This window comes from Staurois parvus, unplaced genomic scaffold, assembly GCF_062004578.1.
Source record: "Staurois parvus isolate SC_StPar_1 unplaced genomic scaffold, SC_StPar_1.0 ptg000267l, whole genome shotgun sequence".
NCBI classification, from domain to species: Eukaryota; Metazoa; Chordata; class Amphibia; order Anura; family Ranidae; genus Staurois; species Staurois parvus.
In genome coordinates, this window is record NW_028318063.1 from 4,916,027 (window position 1) to 4,934,856 (window position 18,830).

Sequence of the window (18,830 nt, forward strand, 5' to 3'; positions counted from 1 at the left end):
TGCATTGTATATCCAGTCAAAAATTCGAGCTATCAATACTGAATTATAATGGCTTTTAAAATCAGGAACACCCAATCCACCATTTTCTTTGTCTCTAGTTAGAACTTCATGACTTATTCTAGGTTTCTTTAATTTTCTATATAAACTTTATCATAATTTTTTTTCAATATCCTAAAATACAGTCCTGGCAGCTTTATTGGGATCATCTGGAATTTATATAGAATTTTTGGAACATTACCAAAAAAGAAAAAACTCTTTTTGTAAAGCCTTTTTCTCTCTTCTTGGAAGATTTATGTTCAAGATTTCTGTTTTAGTTGGGTTATTCTTTAGGTTAGACAGCTCTCCATATTCCTTCAGTGTTTTTATTAAATTGGGTAGTGTTAGCCTTGGGTTACCTACATAAAACAGCAAATCGTCAGCATACGACGCCACTAATGCTCTGTCTCTCCTATCCAAATTCCCTTAATATCTGTGTTTTTCCTTATTTTTGCTTAGAGGGATTCTAAGGACAGGACAAACACCAAAAGGTGACAATGGACATCCTTGACGGGTCCCGTTGTACATCTTAAAGCTCTCTGATATTTCCCCATTTACCTTCATTGCCACAGATGGTTGACTATACAATTTACCTATCCATATATTTTCATTCTAGGGCCCATTCCCAGAACGTTCAATGTATCCAACATATACCCCCAATCTAATCTATCAAGCACTTTCTTGGCGTCCACCGACAATAGCAAAACAGGGACCTTTTCTCTTTTAGTTTTTTGTATAAGCAATAATGATCTTAATCCATTATCCCTACCCTCTCTCCCAGGGACAAACCCCACTTAATCTATATGGATCCACTCCAGCATTAAATCCTTTAGCCTATTTGCTAACACGTTTGCATATAAGTTAGTGTCTATATTTAGTAAGGATATCGGTCTATAGCTAGAACACTGTACTATCTTTCCCTTCTTTTGGTATTATTGTAATATGCGCTTGTAGGGATTCCTCTCTCATTTCCATCTCCCCTCCCAATGCATTCATATATAAACTCAATTTAGGTAGCAATTGTTCTTTAAATTTCTTATAGTATCTCACAGTATACCCATCCGGTCCCGGACTTTTCCCTGCCATAGTACTCTTCAATGCACTTTGTATTTCTTCTGCGGATATTGATCTCTCAAGGGATATTAACTGATCTTCTCTCAATTTCGGTAACCCCGCCTCATTTAAGTATGTCTATCTTTTTTTCATTCTTTCTTCCTCTTCTCTTACGGACCGTTGAGGATTGATATTATATAATTTACTATAATAATCTTTAAACACTTTTGCAATATTTTTGGTAGAGTATTTTAATTCTCCTTTATTATCTCTTACTTTCTTATAGTTCTTGCCTTTCTTTTTCCTTTGAGCACTCAAATATTTTCCTGGTCTATCTCCCCACCGATATCTTTCACTAATCATCTTCTTAAAACACTCTTCTCTTTTCTTCCTCCATTAAATTGTTTAGCTCTTCTAGTTTTTCCATTACACTCTGCTTAGTCCGTTTTGTAATTTTCTTTTTATGTACCTGTTCTAATTCAAATAATTCTCTTATGGGCCTTATGGGCTTTCCACACCGCCGCTACAGACACCTCTTCCGTCTCATTTCTTTCAAAATATTGTTCTCTTTTAATTGTCTGTTCCATCTCCTGATCCTGAAGAAGTGTCTCATTTAATCTCCAAGTGTTAATCTTTTTATGTTCTTTTCCCTATATCAAACTCATTGTGACAGGTGCATGATCCGATAGTGTTATAACTTCTATTTTTGCTCTCACCAAAGACTCAATAAAGTCTATGATCTAGCAATATATACAGTGGAGCAAAAAAGTATTTAGTCAGCCACCAATTGTGCAAGTTCTCCCACTTAAAAAGATGAGAGAGGCCTGTAATTGGCATCATAGGTAGACCTCAACTATGAGAAACAAAATTAGAAAAAAAATCCAGACCATCACATTGGCTGATTTTGAAGGAATTTATTTGCAAATTATGGTGGAAAATAAGTAGTTGGTCAATATCAAAAAGTTCATCTCAATACTTTGTTATATATCCTTTGTTGGCAATGACAGAGGTCAAACGTTTCCTGTAAGTCTTCACAAGGTTGGCACACACTGTTGCTGGTACGTTGGCCCATTCCTCCATGCAGATCTCCTCTAGAGCAGTGATGTTTTGGGGCTGTCGCTGGGCAACACGGACTTTCAACTCCCCCCAAAGGTTTTCTATGGGGTTGAGATCTGGAGACTGGCTAGGCCACTCCAGGACCTTGAAATGCTTCTTATGAAGCCACTCCTTCGTTGCCCGGGCGGTATGTTTGGGATCATTGTCATGTTTTAAGACCCAGCCACGTTTCATCTTCAATGCCCTTGCTGATGGAAGGAGGTTTGCACTCAAAATCTCACGATACATGGCCCCATTCATTCTGTCCTGTACATGGATCAGTCGTCCTGGTCCCTTTGCAGAGAAACAGCCCCAAAGCATGATCTTGCCACCCCCATGCTTCACAGTAGGTATGGTGTTCTTTGGATGCAATCAGCATTCTCTCTCCTCCAAACACGATGAGTTGTGTTTCTACCAAACAGTTCTATTTTGGTTTTATCTGACCATATGACATTCTCCCAATTCTCTTCTGGATCATCCAAATGCTCTCTAGCAAACTTCAGACGGGCCTGGACATGTACTGGCTTAAGCAGGGGGACACGTCTGGCACTGCAGGATCTGAGTCCCTGGCGGCGTAGTGTGTTACTGATGGTAGCCTTTGTTATGTTGGTCTCAGCTCTCTGCAGGTCATTCACTAGGTCCCCTCGTGTGGTCCTGGGATTTTTGCTCACCGTTCTTGTGATCATTTTGACCCCACGGGGTGAGATCTTGCGTGGAGCCCCAGATCGAGGGAGATTATCAGTGGTCTTGTATGTCTTCCATTTTCTAATTATTGCTCCCACAGTTGATTTGTTCACACCAAGCTGCTTGCCTATTGCAGATTCAGTCTTCCCAGCCTGGTGCAGGTCTACAATTTTGTTTCTGGTGTCCTTCGACAGCTCTTTGGTCTTCACCATAGTGGAGTTTGGAGTGTAACTGTTTGAGGTTGTGGACAGGTGTCTTTTATACTGATAACAAGTTCAAACAGGTACCATTGATACAGGTAATGAGTGCAGGACAGAGGAGCCTCTTAAAGAAGAAGGTACAGGTCTGTGAGAGCCAGAAATCTTGCTTGTTTGTAGGTGACCAAATACTTATTTTCCACCATAATTTGCAAATAAATTCTTTCCAAATCAGCCAATGTGATTGTCTGGATTTGTTTTCTCATTGTTTCTTTCATAGTTGAGGTCTACCTATGATGCCAATTACAGGCCTCTCTCATCTTTTTAAGTGGGAGAACTTGCACAATTGATGGCTGACTAAATACTTTTTTGCCCCACTGTAATCCAATCCTGAGTACGTCTCATGTGCATGAGAACAGAATGCATAGTCTCTATCTTTCATATTTTTAATTCTCCAACTATCCACCAACTGACAATGTTGTATTGTTTTCCCTAATACTTTCAAGTATTTATTGCCCTCTCTCAGCACGTGACGTCGTATCCATCTGCGGTTCCATGCAACAATTAAAGTCTCCTGCCACAATTAGTTTACCTTTTTTAAAATCTAATAGCTTCTTCAATATGTTCTTTAGATAGACCTCAGGTTTTTTTCATTAGGGCAATATATATTTGCCAATGTACATTCTACCTCATGCAGTTTCCCCTTTAAAAATAAAAATCTCCCCTCTGGATCTTCCAAACTAAACCTTTTATTTTTCGCAAACCCAATTGCTACACCTTTTGCACGTTTAGTCTGCATAATACCATATTGGGTAGTGCCTAGAATACAACTTCACATTTGTTTCCTGTATTGAGTTTCCTGTATAAACACTACCTCGATAAATCTTTTTTGTATCTCTCTAAGTATCTTAAATCTTTTCTCTGGACTATTTAACCCTTTGACATTATACGTCATAAAATTAACCTCTTCCATTACTATAAATTTTTCTGTTCTTGCTTTCCATATGAATCTCCTTACTTCTATCTCCTCTTTTTTTGCTGAGTGTCATCCTTATCCCTCCCCCCACCCTCCTCCACCTTCCCCATTTCCCAACTCCCTCCCCTCCCCCTCTCTTAGGCTACCTTTTGGCCTACAAATCATTTGTGGTCCTAATCCCACTTTTGATTTGACTTTAAGGTGGTGCTCCAACTATGTACGATTCACCAGTCACCTATCCTCCTCCATGCCCTGCCACTCTCTATATTCAGTGGCAAGTCTCCAGCGACCCACTGGAGTGGGAGGGCTGGAGGGAGAGAAAAAGAGGGGGCGGGGTAGAGGAAAAAAAAAAAAAAAAAAAAAGGAAAAACCCTCCCCTCTTCCTTCTCTACTCTCTTAATTTTTCCTTCTAGCTACCTGCCAATCCTCTTTTTCAATAGCCCATATCTCTCTTTCCTCTTCTTCCCACCCAGGTATCTCTATTCTCTGCAAATCAAGTCTCTCACAAAAGTCTCTCATCTCTTCAGGAAATCTCAGTCTTGCTGAACACCCATTTTCCCATCCGATTAAACACGCCGGAAAGCCCCATCTATATTGCACATTTTGCTTCCTCATCAGCTCCAACAATGGTTTCAAGGATCTCCTTGTCAATGCCTCTACTGCTAAATCAGCAATCTGGATATTTAATTACTGTTCTTCCTTTGATCTTCTTCCATATCTTTTCTCTATCCCCATAATTATGGAATTGTACAATTATATCTCTCGGTCTTTTACCCTTTTCTTGTTGGGGCTTTCCTTTCTATATACACCGTCCAATTTAAGAGTCTCTGATGCAGATCTATCCATTATAGTATTCAACATTTTACATATTATACCCATTCGATCTTCTTCATGTGAAATCTCTGGTACTCCTCGAATCCTTAGATTACTTCTCCTATCCCTATTTGATCCTCTATTTTATATAGCAGCTTTCTTTGTTCTTTTCTAATTTATATCGTCCATTTTTATAATTTCAGAATATTTTGGCCATTTTTATTCACTCTTCCCTCCGTCTCTTCCACTCTTGATAACATTTGCCCCAGGTTTTTCTGTATTATCGCCATCTTCTGTTTTTCTGCTATTTCTTTTTTATTTGGCATCTGTAGGTCGCTTTCTTGTTCTCCCACCTCCTCTCTTTCACTTGTTGACCACTATTAGCCATTCCCAGGGATAGTCTAGGACTGCCTTCCAAACTGATTTCCAGCTCAATTCTTTCACTTATTCCTTGTTGCCTTTCTGGGGTCAAATTCCCGAGAGGATATATATTTTTTAATTGTACCGGTCAGGGAACCCTTGGGCCCACTTCCTTTGGCCGCTTTATTCTTCATGCCGCTGTAAAACTTGATTCTCTTATCCAAGTTCTGGGGGGGATGGTCCTCTTCTTTTATTGTCCCGTTTGTCACTTTAAATTCCCCTCTACCCAACTCTGCTTCTAGGTCTTGTGCTAGAATATTTTTGTCCTCCTTTTCTTTTGGACCCCCTGGGTGGTCTCCCCCTTTTAATTTCACAGTACAGTGCAGTTCTTTCTATCTAGTTCCACTCACCCTCCTGTTGTCTTCTCACTTGTATGGACTGGCTTCTAGCTCTTCCTTCTGGGGGCTGTGATTCCCCACAGCCCCTTTACTTAGAATGCCACTTTTCTTGTTTAGGGAGAGATTCCCCCACAGGGTCCTTTACTTTCCTGGTCCTATATGTATCTGTATGGATGGGGGATAACATGCAAGCCCCCTATGCCCGAGGAGAGAGCCGGCGTCTTCCTCTGCCTGTAATCGCCGGCCTCTCCTCCTCCCAGTACTCCCTTGTGGGAGGTTATGTGGTCGCCTCCGCGTCCTCCAGACTCCAGACCACCCACCGCTCCGGATGGAGATCATAGCCGTCCCGTTGCGGTGGATGTCAGGCACTCTGTCCTCCTCCCCAGCCGGCTCGTCCCATGTCCTCCGCACTCTGTAGTTCTCTCTGGGCCTCCAAACCCCGCCTCTCACAGGTAGGTCTCTGAACACTTTGCGGACATCACTTAGCAGCCTTGGCAGGACACTTGTGGTGCAGGCAGCTGGCTATCAAAGAGCTCTCGCATCAAGCTCTCCTTCACCGCCATAATCAGGCTCCTCCCTCCGACCATGTCCGAGCTCTCTCTCAGGTCTTGTGACATTTCTCTTCCATGTGCTGCCATTGCTGACAGCATGAAATGGGAAGGAGTTTTCTTTGTGAAAAGAAAACCCAGGACCCTTCATTCACTATCTGGTCCCCCACAGTACACAAAACATGGAAATGCAATTATTTTAGTAAATATAAACTGCTAAATACCTTTTCTCATCAGCAGTATATAGCAGTCTTGTGACATCTAATCAGTGTTCAACATTGCACTGGTTAAAGCTTGTAGGGGGAGTTTTCTTTTTGCTCTAGGACGATGCAGAACCCAGTGGCAGCACAGTGGCTAAATGGTTAGCACTTCCGCCGGGTCGCTGGTTCGAATCCCAAGGACGGCACCACCTGCCTGGAGTTTACATGTTCTCCCTGTGCCTGCATGGGTTTCCTCCAGGAACTCCGGTTTCAACCCACACTCAAAGACATGCTGGTAGGTTAATTGGCTCCTGTCTAAAATTGGCCCTAGTATGTGTATGTATGAATGTGAGTTAGGCACTTTAGATTGTACGCTCCTTGAGGGTTGGGGCCTGATGTGAATGTACAATATATGAATGTAAAGCGCTGTGTAAATTGACGGTGCTATAGAAGTACCTGAAATAAACCCGACCTCTGTCTGGATAGTGCTGATTGGCCCTGCGCTAATCAAATGCCCTCTCCCAAGAAAAAAAAAAAACTCTAGTAATACACACCAAACTGAGCATGTGCAGAGTGTTTTCACACAATATGTCTTATCAGGAGATAAGAAGGGGACACTGGAAGAAGGGGAGGATCAGAGAAGTCAGGATCAAAACAGCCTTTTTACAGAATGCAGAGGATTAACCCCTTAGGTTCCACAGTGAGTACATAAAGCATGCTTTACTGCATATACAGACTGATTTTACGGTTGTGGATTTAGTAACACTTTAAGTAATGCCTTTTTATAATTAACTGTCTGCTGGACACCGGTTTAATGAATAATTAGACTCACCTGTAGATGTATTCTTGTTAATTAGGATTTTGCTGTCTAAAATTTAGCTTTGCTCCCAAGACTTTCATTGGGGTGTATTAATTTGTGCAACATGGTCTTGTATTAATCTGTTAGGAAAAATACTTGTGTGCAAATTAACAAATATCTTGTTTGTAATCAATAGCCCGCATTTGTGGGAGTATTTTGTAGTATAATGTCCCATAGAAAATGTTGATCCTGAAAGGATATATTACACACACACACACACACACACACACAGCGGGGACAAGGTCATCCAGAGCATATGCCAAACTGAAGCCCCCTTATCCCCCTCCTCAAGATGTATGAGCATCTCATGTGTCAGCATAAATAATAACACCCCCCAAACAAATTGAGCACTAATCTGCATTCTTACCCCCCCAAGCGTTAATTCCCTCTTGTCCCATGACAAATCCACCCCCGCCCCCCCCCCCACCGAACTTCCCCACTCCTGCAACAAATCTCTTCCCCTATCCCAACACAGATTCTTACCCCCCTGCCTCCCCACAAATTCCCCCTCCCAACACAAATCCCCTCCCCCCTATCTCCTCACGGTGCCCCCCACTTCACATGATATCAGTGTCCAGGGCTGCCGCCCCTACGGCCGACCCCTTGTTTCTGCCCTGCCCACACATACAACTTGGGGGTTGTTTAGCTCACATGTGGCGCTCACCAGTGAGTTCAGTTCACATCAGATATGCCTTTTTGGGGCTTTTTCTACCCACTTTTATTAAAACGGAAAGAAAATGTTCACAACAATTACATTCCCTTGCAGGGGGTTTCCATCATCAACACGAAATTAATATTCAGCCTCCTGGTTCTTTTTAACAGCACCATTGCTCAGACCTTGTGCCTTTGTCCTCCTAACACAATATCCCAGTGCTCGTTCACAAACGCTGTACCTCAACCAGTTCTCTCTCACTTTCCTGCATGTCCATGCTGCTCCACCTCTCAGGCATCTGTCTGTCCTGTCCCAGACAACGCCATGAAAACATGAACAACTCTCTGGCGGTTTCTTTGCAACCGCACAAGGACTCCTCAGGAGGGTGCAGCCCTGAACCATGGTCAGGCCCTAGATTATAAGGGCTATAAAAACACCTGTACACACAGCCCTATGGTTACTGGCAAAACCCAGACCCTGGGTTAGAGACACTTTATTTTCTACATTTCCACCTTGGCAGGGCCTCGCACTGCCATGGTATACAAAATATTTACATGCACAGTGCATTCATAAAGTATTCAGATCCCCTTCACTTTTTTCAATTTTGTTATGTTGCAGTCTGATACTACAGTTGTTTAAATGATGACAAAGTGAATACAGAATTTTAGAAAGGTTTGCAAAATTCTGGAAAAGGAAAAAGTGAAAAAAATCACAGTATAAGTATTCAGCCCCTTGCAATACTTGAAATTTAGCCTGTTTTTTTTTTTTTTTGCACAGAGATGTTTCTACACCTTGGAGTCTACCTTGTGTGTCAAAGCCATACATTCCAGGGTATGTAAACTTTTGGTCAAGGCTATTTGGGTGATTTCTGTTATAATAAATTTCTTTATATGATCACCATACCCAAATAAAAAAAAGACTGTTTTTCAGTCATTTTAAATATAAATGCCACACCCCAGGGTATGCAAATTTTTCACACACACACACACGACACTGATCCACCACAAATAAGGCCCATATGCCACTTACCAAAGGCTGAGAGCCCTTAGTTAAAAGTTGTCAGATGCCCCCAAGTTCGAAGCTCACGACCCCCAGGCCTTCCACTCAATTTCCCTGTTGACTGAGGACATGAAACATCTGGGCAAAATCCTGAGCACCTACATCAACAGGTCAGGCCAAGACAGATTCGTCCCGGGTAGCCAACCGGCAGACAATGTTCGGAAAGTGGTGCACCCCATCTCTCTGATGAACCTACGCAAAATTCTGGCATTCCTCCTATCGCTGGACAGCTTTAAGGCATTCAATACCTTCTCCTGGGACTACCTTAGATATGTGCTGCATCGTTGGGGTTTTGGGGACTCCTTTTTGGCCGCTCTGTATTCCGCCCCCATGGCCTCTGTCCGTTACGCAGGCTTCTCATCTGCCCCTATTTTCATTTCCTGTGAAACCCATCAAGGATCACCTCTATACCAGTCCCTTTTTATCATTGCCCTTGAACCCTTGGTAGTGGCTGTCTAAGCTGACCTCAACCTCACAGGTATTCCCTATGCTTGGGTATCCTACAAAGTTAATCTGTTTACACATAATGCCCTCCTGTCCCTTTCCAACCCTATGACCACGCTTGCTAATCTGCATTCCTTACTGTCCCACTTCACGACCATATCTGGCCTCCAAATCAACACTCACAAAACAATAGCCTTAAACATCTCCCTCCCAGGCTCTATGGTTTCTCATCTCCAATCTTCCTTCCCTTATAACCATTCAACCTCATCTCTGAACTACATGATCTACTACTCTTCTTTTGCAGCCAACTATTATCCCCTTCTTTGTTCTATCTCCTCCCTCATGACCTCCTGGCCTTTCCCCCCTCTGTAATGGATAAGGAGTATCAACGCGATCAAAATGACTGTGCTCCCTAACCTACTCTACTTCTTCCAGACCCTCCTAATTAGAGTCCCTCCCTTCTTTCTGCGTTTCCTCTAGAATAAGATCCTGGCCTTTATCTGGGTCCACAAATGCCCCAGAGTGGCCCGCACCACCCTTTACACTCACAGTGTGAGATGGGGGTCTCGGGTCCCAAATGTGGCCAAATATTATCTGGCGGCCCAAGTCTCGCAACTTGCAATGCTGAATGAGACTTCGGACATTCCCCTGTGGGTGCTTCTGGAAATTCTTAATTGTGCCAGTCTCAGTTTCACCCCACCTCTGGCCCCCTCCTGCCTCATGTCCTTACCTCCTTAAGCTCACTGCTTACGCCTTTGGTACTCTGCTACTCAGCTAACTTGATGTCCCCCTACCTCCCGCTCCCCCCCCCCCCCCCTCCCCCTCTGAACAATCCTATTTTCCCTCCAGGGCTACACCAACCTCAGGCCTTCACCTGCTGGCCCACCCACGGATATTCTCAAGTGCGTCACTTCTTAAATTCCAACTCCTTTCTGTATTGGGCCTCCATCTGCGAGACCCACGAGGTCCCCCCAGCAGAGTTGTACCACTATCTTCAGCTCCGTCACTGATCTTCTCTATGCACCGCAATTCTTCTTCCCCTTTATGGCAAACGGCCTTTGAGCACATTTGTTTACACTCTCCAGGTGCCCGAGGCACTATTTCCTCTATTTATGCCTCCCTATCTATGGGGAGCTCGTCCCACTCTCATCTGTACATCTCCAAATGGGAACGTGACCTCACAACCACTATAGATCTAGAGGACTGGAGCAGGGCCTGGTCCGCTGTAGCCAACTGCTCTTGCAACACTGTCATCATGGAGGCGGAATACAAAGTTCTCCTCCACTGATATTGGGTCCTGGCTCGCATTGCTCACTCAAACCAGTCATGTAGTGAGAGGTTTTAGGGGCTGCGACTTATGTGGAGAAGAGATCTATATATGGTGGTTCTGTCCTCTTCTAGTCTATGGCCTTCACAGGTCTATGGCCTTCTCTGAACCCTTCCACGAGCACCTCCGGCATGCACTTCTCTGCTGCCCAACTCTTCCCCTCCCCCACCTTTTTTTTCCCTCTTTCTTACTGTATGTTTTATCCCCCTTTCCTTACTTGAACACCTTCCCCACACCCAGGAGGGGGGATACTCCCTCCACTATATCAAACCCTTGATTGCACACTGCTGCTTCTGGCATTGGCCGCTGAATGTCATTGCTTCACTTACAGTAGGATCCTTTGTAATGGGATTGTCTGTTTATACTGGTTTCCTTTTTGTTTCTGCACCTGCCCCCTGCGTGGGATTTTGTTTAATCTGTACCCGGTCATTATTATGTAAAAAAAATTATTGTACCAGAAAAAGTGGTCAGATGCACTTGCCCATCATATGATGGGTCTTATTGTGTCATGGATACACCAGAAAATCTTACATTTCTTCCAAAGACCCTAAACCTGAATGTGTTTCAGGCTCTAGTAAGGAAAGAAGATAAAATATAATACCATAACATTTAAAATCCATGTGTATTCAGTAACTATACTCACAAAAAGTGTACATCTAACTATAGATTATACAAATGGCTTTGTCAAGGGGTGATGACCGAAAGGACCCATGGCAGACTGACTGCAGCTGGGAGGGGTTCATGGATGAGAACTGTACAGTAGGAGATACTCAGCGCAGAATGTGACTTTGGATGGCTAATCCTGCATGGAACTTCCTGTATTCAACTTTAAGAACTTAGAACTTCAAACGAAACAATAAAAACAGAGAGGACAACGTGGGAACTTATGGGATGTCCTTTTAATCAGGCTTTATCTATTATATTTTAAGGCTGTATGAATTTGGTAAAAAGTTGCATTGGGGAAAAATCTAAAATCATCTATTCAAAAAAAACAAAAAAAAACCAAACACAATCTATCCTATTAAAACCTAGGAAATAAAAATATTTCCAATCTACCAAATTAAGTTTTTTTCTTTTTAAGGCAGAAAATAAGTATGATAATTTAGAATAGACTACAAAATCTAAATGTTGCAAGGTGTGAAATGGAAGCATCTCCAAAACCAAATTAATGCTCTAGAGTAGAACAGTGGAAACATGATTAAAAACTCTAGACATCGAAGTGCTAACAAAAGTGACTGCATAGATAAAGGATATTGAAATGGTTGCCAAACCAGCAGGTGCTTATCCTTCATGTGTGCAGGGGACACAGGTCCCCAAGGGGGATGAAGCCCACTGCGCACAGACTGCCAACCTGCATCCTAAGTTGCAACTGGAGCTGAAAGAAGATCTCATATAGTCGGGAGGGCTCGGCCTGCGCATAGTGCCTGCCACTATGGATCCCTCTCCTCCTGATGCTTGATTATTAGTGGGGCCTGGGAGAAGATGGTGCAGTGGTATTGGGTGGATTGGCAACAGAGGACTCCAGCTATGCCCCTAGACCTTTGTGAACAAGGGCTGGGAGGGGGGACAGAGAAAGAGGGAGCGAGAAAGAGAAGCTCCAGAGCCTGGGAGTGCACGCTAAATCAGCTACTGGGTGGGGTGCCCTGAACTCAAGGATAAGGTGAGTGTGGGAGCAATGCTGGGAGGTGAAGGCTTGCGGAGAGACCTGTGCGCAAACACAGGTCTCTCTCCTACCAGCAAAGACATGCTGCCTTCTATTTCTCTGCACAGTAGAAATACAAAAGCAGCATATCTCTGTGTTAAAACAGCTCACAGCACACAGTTAACCCTTTAATTGCACCAGATGTTAACCCCTCCCTGCCCAGTGTCATTAGTACAGTGTCAGCGTTTTTTGTTAGCACTGATCACTGTATTAGTGTAACTGGGGATGTCAGATGCAGTTTAACAATAAGTTACTGATCGCCACCATTACTAGTATAAAAAAAATAATAAATAAAAATTCCAGTATATATACCGCCATTTGTAGACACTAACTTTCACGTAAAGTATTAGGATCTTTTCAGCAAAGGCATGTAGCAGATAACATTTTGGCCTAAATGTATGACAAAATTTGATTTTTAAAAAAAATTTTATTGGATATGTTTCATAGCAAAAAATGTTTGGTCTTTTTTGTTTATAGTGCAAAAAATGAAAAGCGCAGAGGTGATCACATAACATCGGAATAAGCTCTATTTGTGGGAAAAAAGGGTATAGATTTAATTTATGTACAGTGTTGCATGACTGTGCAATTGTCAGTTACAGTAATGCAGTGCCGTATTGCAAAAAATGGCCTGGTCAGGAAGGGGGGTAAATCCTCTGGAGGGCAAGTGGTTAAGCATTGACTGAAATGAGCCTGTAAACAAGAGAGGGAAAGGGGTCCAACTCATAATCTTGTAAACAAGCCTGCTGCATTTAGAAAATGCCCAATAATAGCATACATATAATTTATATATAAAATTATTAAATAGGTTATTTCTTACCGTGCTACTACTAAAAACTGATCTATCTGTTTGTCTGTAAGGGGGTTATTTGCTTCCCAAACTTTAGTTTCAAGGTCGGCTTGGTCTCTTCCATCCTCTGCCCCTGAATACCAGGCAAATAAAAAAAAAAAAATGCAGAAAAAAATTAGAGAAATATTTAAATAATGGAATAATGGAACATCAATATACTCTGATTCTTCTGTGAGAATTTCAAGAATCTAAAGATCCCCCCCTTTTGGATACAGTAGGGGAGGGTTATAATCCCGGTCAGTTTATTTTTTATCATCTGTGTCCCATTGGGAAGAATTTCCTTCACTTCCTGTCCAATAGCCAAACAGGAAGTGGGAGGATACCCCTGCAAATTAAGGGAATCCACTGGGGGCTCTCGGGCTACTAGAACTGGTGCCCCATTGAAAGATTTCCCATCTATTAACTTTTCTGGGGACAACTCAAAATTAGGAATTTCTTTGTCCACAGCACTGTTAAATCTTACTCTAAACACCACTACAAAGATCAAGGGCACTGGAAACGGATATTAAAGAAGTGAAACTCTGGGTTCACCTTAACTTCTTAAGTGGGCCCAGGACACAAGAACAGGCATCTATAGATGCCTGTTCACTTCCTAATATTATCTGCAGAACACCCAGAGATTCCATAAACCTAGCCCAAGCTTAACCCAAATGCAAAGAGTCACCTTGCTGGCCACAAATACAGTGTACTGTATATACCAGCCTTTTGAACCATGGTGCCAAGTCACCATGAGGTGCTTTCTGGGTTCTTCAGGACTGCCTTAGCAAAATACCTAAAAATTGCGCCAAACTGTCCACAAATTGTGTACAAGCCAGAGGGTGGGTCAAGCCTGGCATTTTTGCTTCAAAAAGACACAGGTGGTCATTGTGCAACATTACAAACTTGGGTACACTGCAGTCCATCTGCCAGCTTCCTAAAAGAACCTGCACAGCATCCTTGTTTGATTTCCCCCCACCCCACTCTTGTTAGCACTGGGGCCACGTTAGCTGCATGGGGGAGAGAGAATGAGGGAGATGAAATGCTGGAACGATAGTCAGTACCAGTGTGCAAAATTGTATTTGAGTTGTAAGAATAAATGTTAGAATAAGTATATAAGAATAATGTTGGGTGTCCTACATGTGTGGATACTGTTGTGTTATGTAAAGCTAGGTTCACACTGTTGCAGGTATGCAGCTGTTCCCACACCCACAAGCATAATAATCATAGAAACAAAAGTATCTCATCTGCAATACTACATTTTTGTTTTTGTGTTTAGATACACTCTAATGTCCCACGGAGGAAGAAGAGACTAAGAGGAGCAACAATTAGCTTCCTGACCACCCTATACCAGAGCTACTGCTACAGTGCAGCAGGGCTGCACAAAATCACACACACATATTTTATATACAGTCAAGTCCATATATATATTGGGACATCGACACAATTCTAACATTTTTGGCTCTATACACCACCACAATGGATTTGAAATGAAAGGAACAAGATGTGCTTTAACTGCAGACTGTCAGCTTTAATTTGAGGGTATTTACATACAAATCAGGTGAACGGTGTAGGAATTACAACAGTTTGCATATGTGCCTCCCACTTGTTCAGGGACCAAAAGTAATGGGACAATTGGCTTCTCAGCTGTTCCATGGCCAGGTGTGTGTCATTCCCTCATTATCCCAATTACAATCAGCAGATAAAAGGTCCAGAGTTCATTTCAAGTGTGCTATTTGCATTTGGAATCTGTTGCTGTCAACTCTCAAGATGAGATCCAAAGAGCTGTCACTATCAGTGAAGCAAGCCATCTTTTGGCTGAAAAAACAAAACAAACCCATCAGAAAGATAGCAAAAACATTAGGCTTGGCCAAAAAAACTGTTTGGAACATTCTTAAAAAGAAGGAACGCATCGGTGAGCTCAGCAACACCAAAAGACCCGGAAGACCACGGAAAATAACTGTGGTGGATGACTGAAGAATTCTTTCCCGGTGAAGAAAACAGCCTTCACAACAGTTGGCCAGATCAAGAACACTCTCCAGGAGGTAGGTGTATGTGTGTCAAAGTCAACAATCAATAGAAGACTTCACCAGAGTGAATACAGAGGGTTCACCACAAGATGTAAACCATTGGTGAGCCTCAAAAACAGGAAGGCCAGATTAGAGTTTGCCAAACGACATCTAAAAAAGCCTTCACAGTTCTGGAACAACATCCTATGGACAGATGAGACCAAGATCAACTTGTACTAGAGTGATGGGAAGAGAAGAGTATGGAGAAGGAAAGGAACTGCTCATGATCCTAAGCATACCACCTCATCAGTGAAGCATGGTGGTGGTAGTGTCAGGGCGTGGGCATGTATGGCTGCCAATGGAACTGGTTCTCTTGTATTTATTGATGATGTGACTGCTGACAAAAGCAGCAGGATGAATTCTGAAGTGTTTCGGGCAATATTTTCTGCTCATATTCAGCCAAAAGCTTCAGAACTCATTGGACACCGCTTCACAGTGCAGATGGACAATGACCCAAAGCATACTGCAAAAGCAACCAAAGAGTTTTTTAAGGGAAAGAAGTGGAATGTTATGCAATGGCCAAGTCAATCACCTGACCTGAATCCGATTGAGCATGCATTTCACTTGCTGAAGACAAAACTGAAGGGAAAATGCCCCAAGAGCAAGCAGGAACTGAAGACAGTTGCAGTAGAGGCCTGGCAGAGCATCACCAGGGATGAAACCCAGCGTCTGGTGATGTCTATGCGTTCCAGACTTCAGGCTGTAATTGACTGCAAAGGATTTGCAACCAAGTATTAAAAAGTGAAAGTTTGATTTATGATTATTATTCTGTCCCATTACTTTTGGTCCCTTAAAAAGTGGGAGGCACATATACAAACTGTTTTAATTCCTACACCATTCACCTGATTTGTATGTAAATACCCTCAAATTAAAGCTGTCAGTCTGCAGTTAAAGCACATCTTGTTTGTTTCATTTAAAATCCATTGTGGTGGTGTATAGAGCCAAAAATGTTAGAATTGTGTCGATGTCCCAATATTTATGGACCTGACTGTTATTACTTACACACACACACACACACACACACGAAACTCGAAAAATTAGAATATCGTGCAAAAGTTTATTTATTTCAGTAATGCAAAGCAAGATAATTCAAGCTGTGATTTGTCATAATTGTGACGATTATAGCTTACAGCTCATGAAAACCCCAAATCCACAATCTCAGAAAATTAGAATATTACATGCAATCAATAAAACAAGGATTGTACATAGAACAATATCGGACCTCTGGAAAGTATAAGCATGCATATGTACTCAGTACTTGGTTTGGGCCCCTTTTGCAGCAATTACTGCCTCAATGTGGCGTGGCATGGAAGCTATCAGCCTGTGGCACTGCTGGAGGTGTTATGGAAGACCAGGATGCTTTAATAGTGGTCTTCAGCTCTTCTGCATTGTTCAGTCTCATGTCTCTCATCTTTCTCTTGGCAATGCCCCATAGATTCTCTATGGGGTTCAGGTCAGGCGAGTTTGCTGGCCAATCAAGCACAGTAAACCCACGGTCATTGAACCAGGTTTTGGTGCTTTTGGCAGTGTGGGCAGGTGCCAAGTCCTGCTGGAAAATGAAGTCAGCATCCACATAACGCTAGTCTGCAGAAGGAAGCATGAAGTGCTCCAAAATCTCCTGGTAGATGGCTGCGTTGAACCTGGCCTTAATGAAGCACAGTGAACAAACACCAGCAGATGACATGACTTCCCAAATCAACACAGACTGTGGAAACTTCACACTGGACTTCAAGCATCTTGCAGTGTGTTCCTCTCTATTCTTCCTCCATACTCTGGGTCCTTGGTTTCCAAATGAGATGCAAAAGATGCTTGAAGTCCAGTGTGAAGTTTCCACAGTCGGTGTTGATTTGGGGAGCCATGTCATCTGCTGGTGTTGGTCCACTGTGCTTCATTAAGTCCAGCGTCAACGCAGCCGTCTACCCGGAGATTTTGGAGCACTTCATGCTTCCTTTCGCAGACTAGCTTTATGGGGATGCGGACTTCATTTTCCAGCAGGACGTGGCACCTGCCCACACTGCCAAAAGCACCAATACCTGGTTCAAGGACCATGGGATTACTGTGCTTGATTGGCCAGCAAACTCGCCTGACCTGAACCCCATAGAGAATCTATGGAGCATTGCCAAGAGAAAGATGAGAGACATGAGACCGAACAATGCAGAAGAGCTGAAGGCCGCTATTGAAGCATCCTGGTCTTTCATAACACCTCAGCAGTGCCACAGGCTGATAGATTCCATGCCACGCCGCACTGAGGCAGTAATTGCTGAAAAGGGGCCCAAACCAAGTACTGAGTACATATGCATGCTTATACTTTTCAGAGGTCCGATATTGTTCTATGTACAATCCTTGTTTTATTGATTGCATGTAATATTCTAATTTTCTGAGATTGTGGATTTGGGGTTTTCATGAGCTGTAAGCCATAATCATCACAATTATGACAAATCACGGCTTGAACTATCTTGCTTTGCATGTAATGAGTCTCAAATATTAGTTTCACCTTTTAAGTTGCATTACTGAAATAAATGAACTTTTGCACAATATTCTAATTTTTAGAGTTTCACCTGTAAATTAATACATTTTGAATATGCATACACTTTAATTTCCATTTTGAAAATACATGTTCATCTAAGACTACCACCCATCCACAGGGTGAACACACTGCTCTAACGTTTCACTACAGATTGAACACCACTGTCACCCTATTACATGAAGCAGAAAAATAACGGCTCTACTGGCAGGATCAACATTTTCTAAAACTAGGTTACGGGGCACAAAAGCTACTGGGTTAATGCAAGGGGCAGACAGCATAATATGTCTTTTTTTGCCCACAGTTACACTTTAAAGACAAAGGATGATTAGGTCACACGTAGTTATTTTTACCTTCCTCTAGCAGGTCTGTTACATCAGCTTGGTATCTATTGCCAACACGTATCTCTCCTTTGTCTGCTAAGAGGGTCTTCTGTTGAGGATCATACACTAAAGAGTAAAAGAAGAAATCCTAAAAGAAAAGAAATAAACCATTATCCAGAAACAATTTCTATTTTAGCATAGTTTTAAAATGTTATAAAGATGTGCAGGGGAAGCCTTCTATACCTCCTTTATGTTAGAGGAATAGACAAACGTGTACCCGCACAACATTTTGCAGTAATAACTTCACATACAAATATTTTATTTTTCATATTTTTTTTCAAGTGTTCTTACTGCAGCAGCCTCCAATCAAATTAAATCTCCATGCCTTCTGGCAGAGCTCTTACACTACGCTACAGTGACAGTCTGCAGTAACCTGAAATTGCACCTGCGATCTGCTGACCGCAGTTGCAATTATTTACAGGCTCCGAAGAAAAAAAAAAAAAAAAAAAGTAAATGCACATTTTTTTACCTGCAAAAAAATAATATTTTCAAAAGGTGAACTTATCCTTTAACTGGCCTGCCTACAGTCCAGACCTTTCACCAAGTGAAAATATTTTGCACATCTTGAAACAAAAGATATGACAAAGACCCAGGACTGTATAGCAGTTGGAACCCTATATCAAGCAAG

At 42.4% G+C, this 18,830-nt stretch overlaps 1 protein-coding gene across 9 annotated transcripts in view; it reads right to left on the reverse strand.

The window, feature by feature from the left end:
* MTA1 (metastasis associated 1) overlaps positions 1-18,830 on the reverse strand; it is a 388,726-nt gene that overhangs the window by 278,026 nt on the left and 91,870 nt on the right. For all 9 annotated transcript variants that reach the window (XM_089681495.1, XM_089681494.1, XM_089681493.1 and 6 more), the window contains exons 6-7: positions 18,173-18,290; positions 13,221-13,323 (exon numbers count right to left, since the gene is read on the reverse strand). In XM_089681495.1, coding sequence (XP_089537621.1) covers positions 13,221-13,323; positions 18,173-18,290 — 221 coding nt within the window. The remainder of the gene's footprint in view (positions 1-13,220; positions 13,324-18,172; positions 18,291-18,830) is intronic.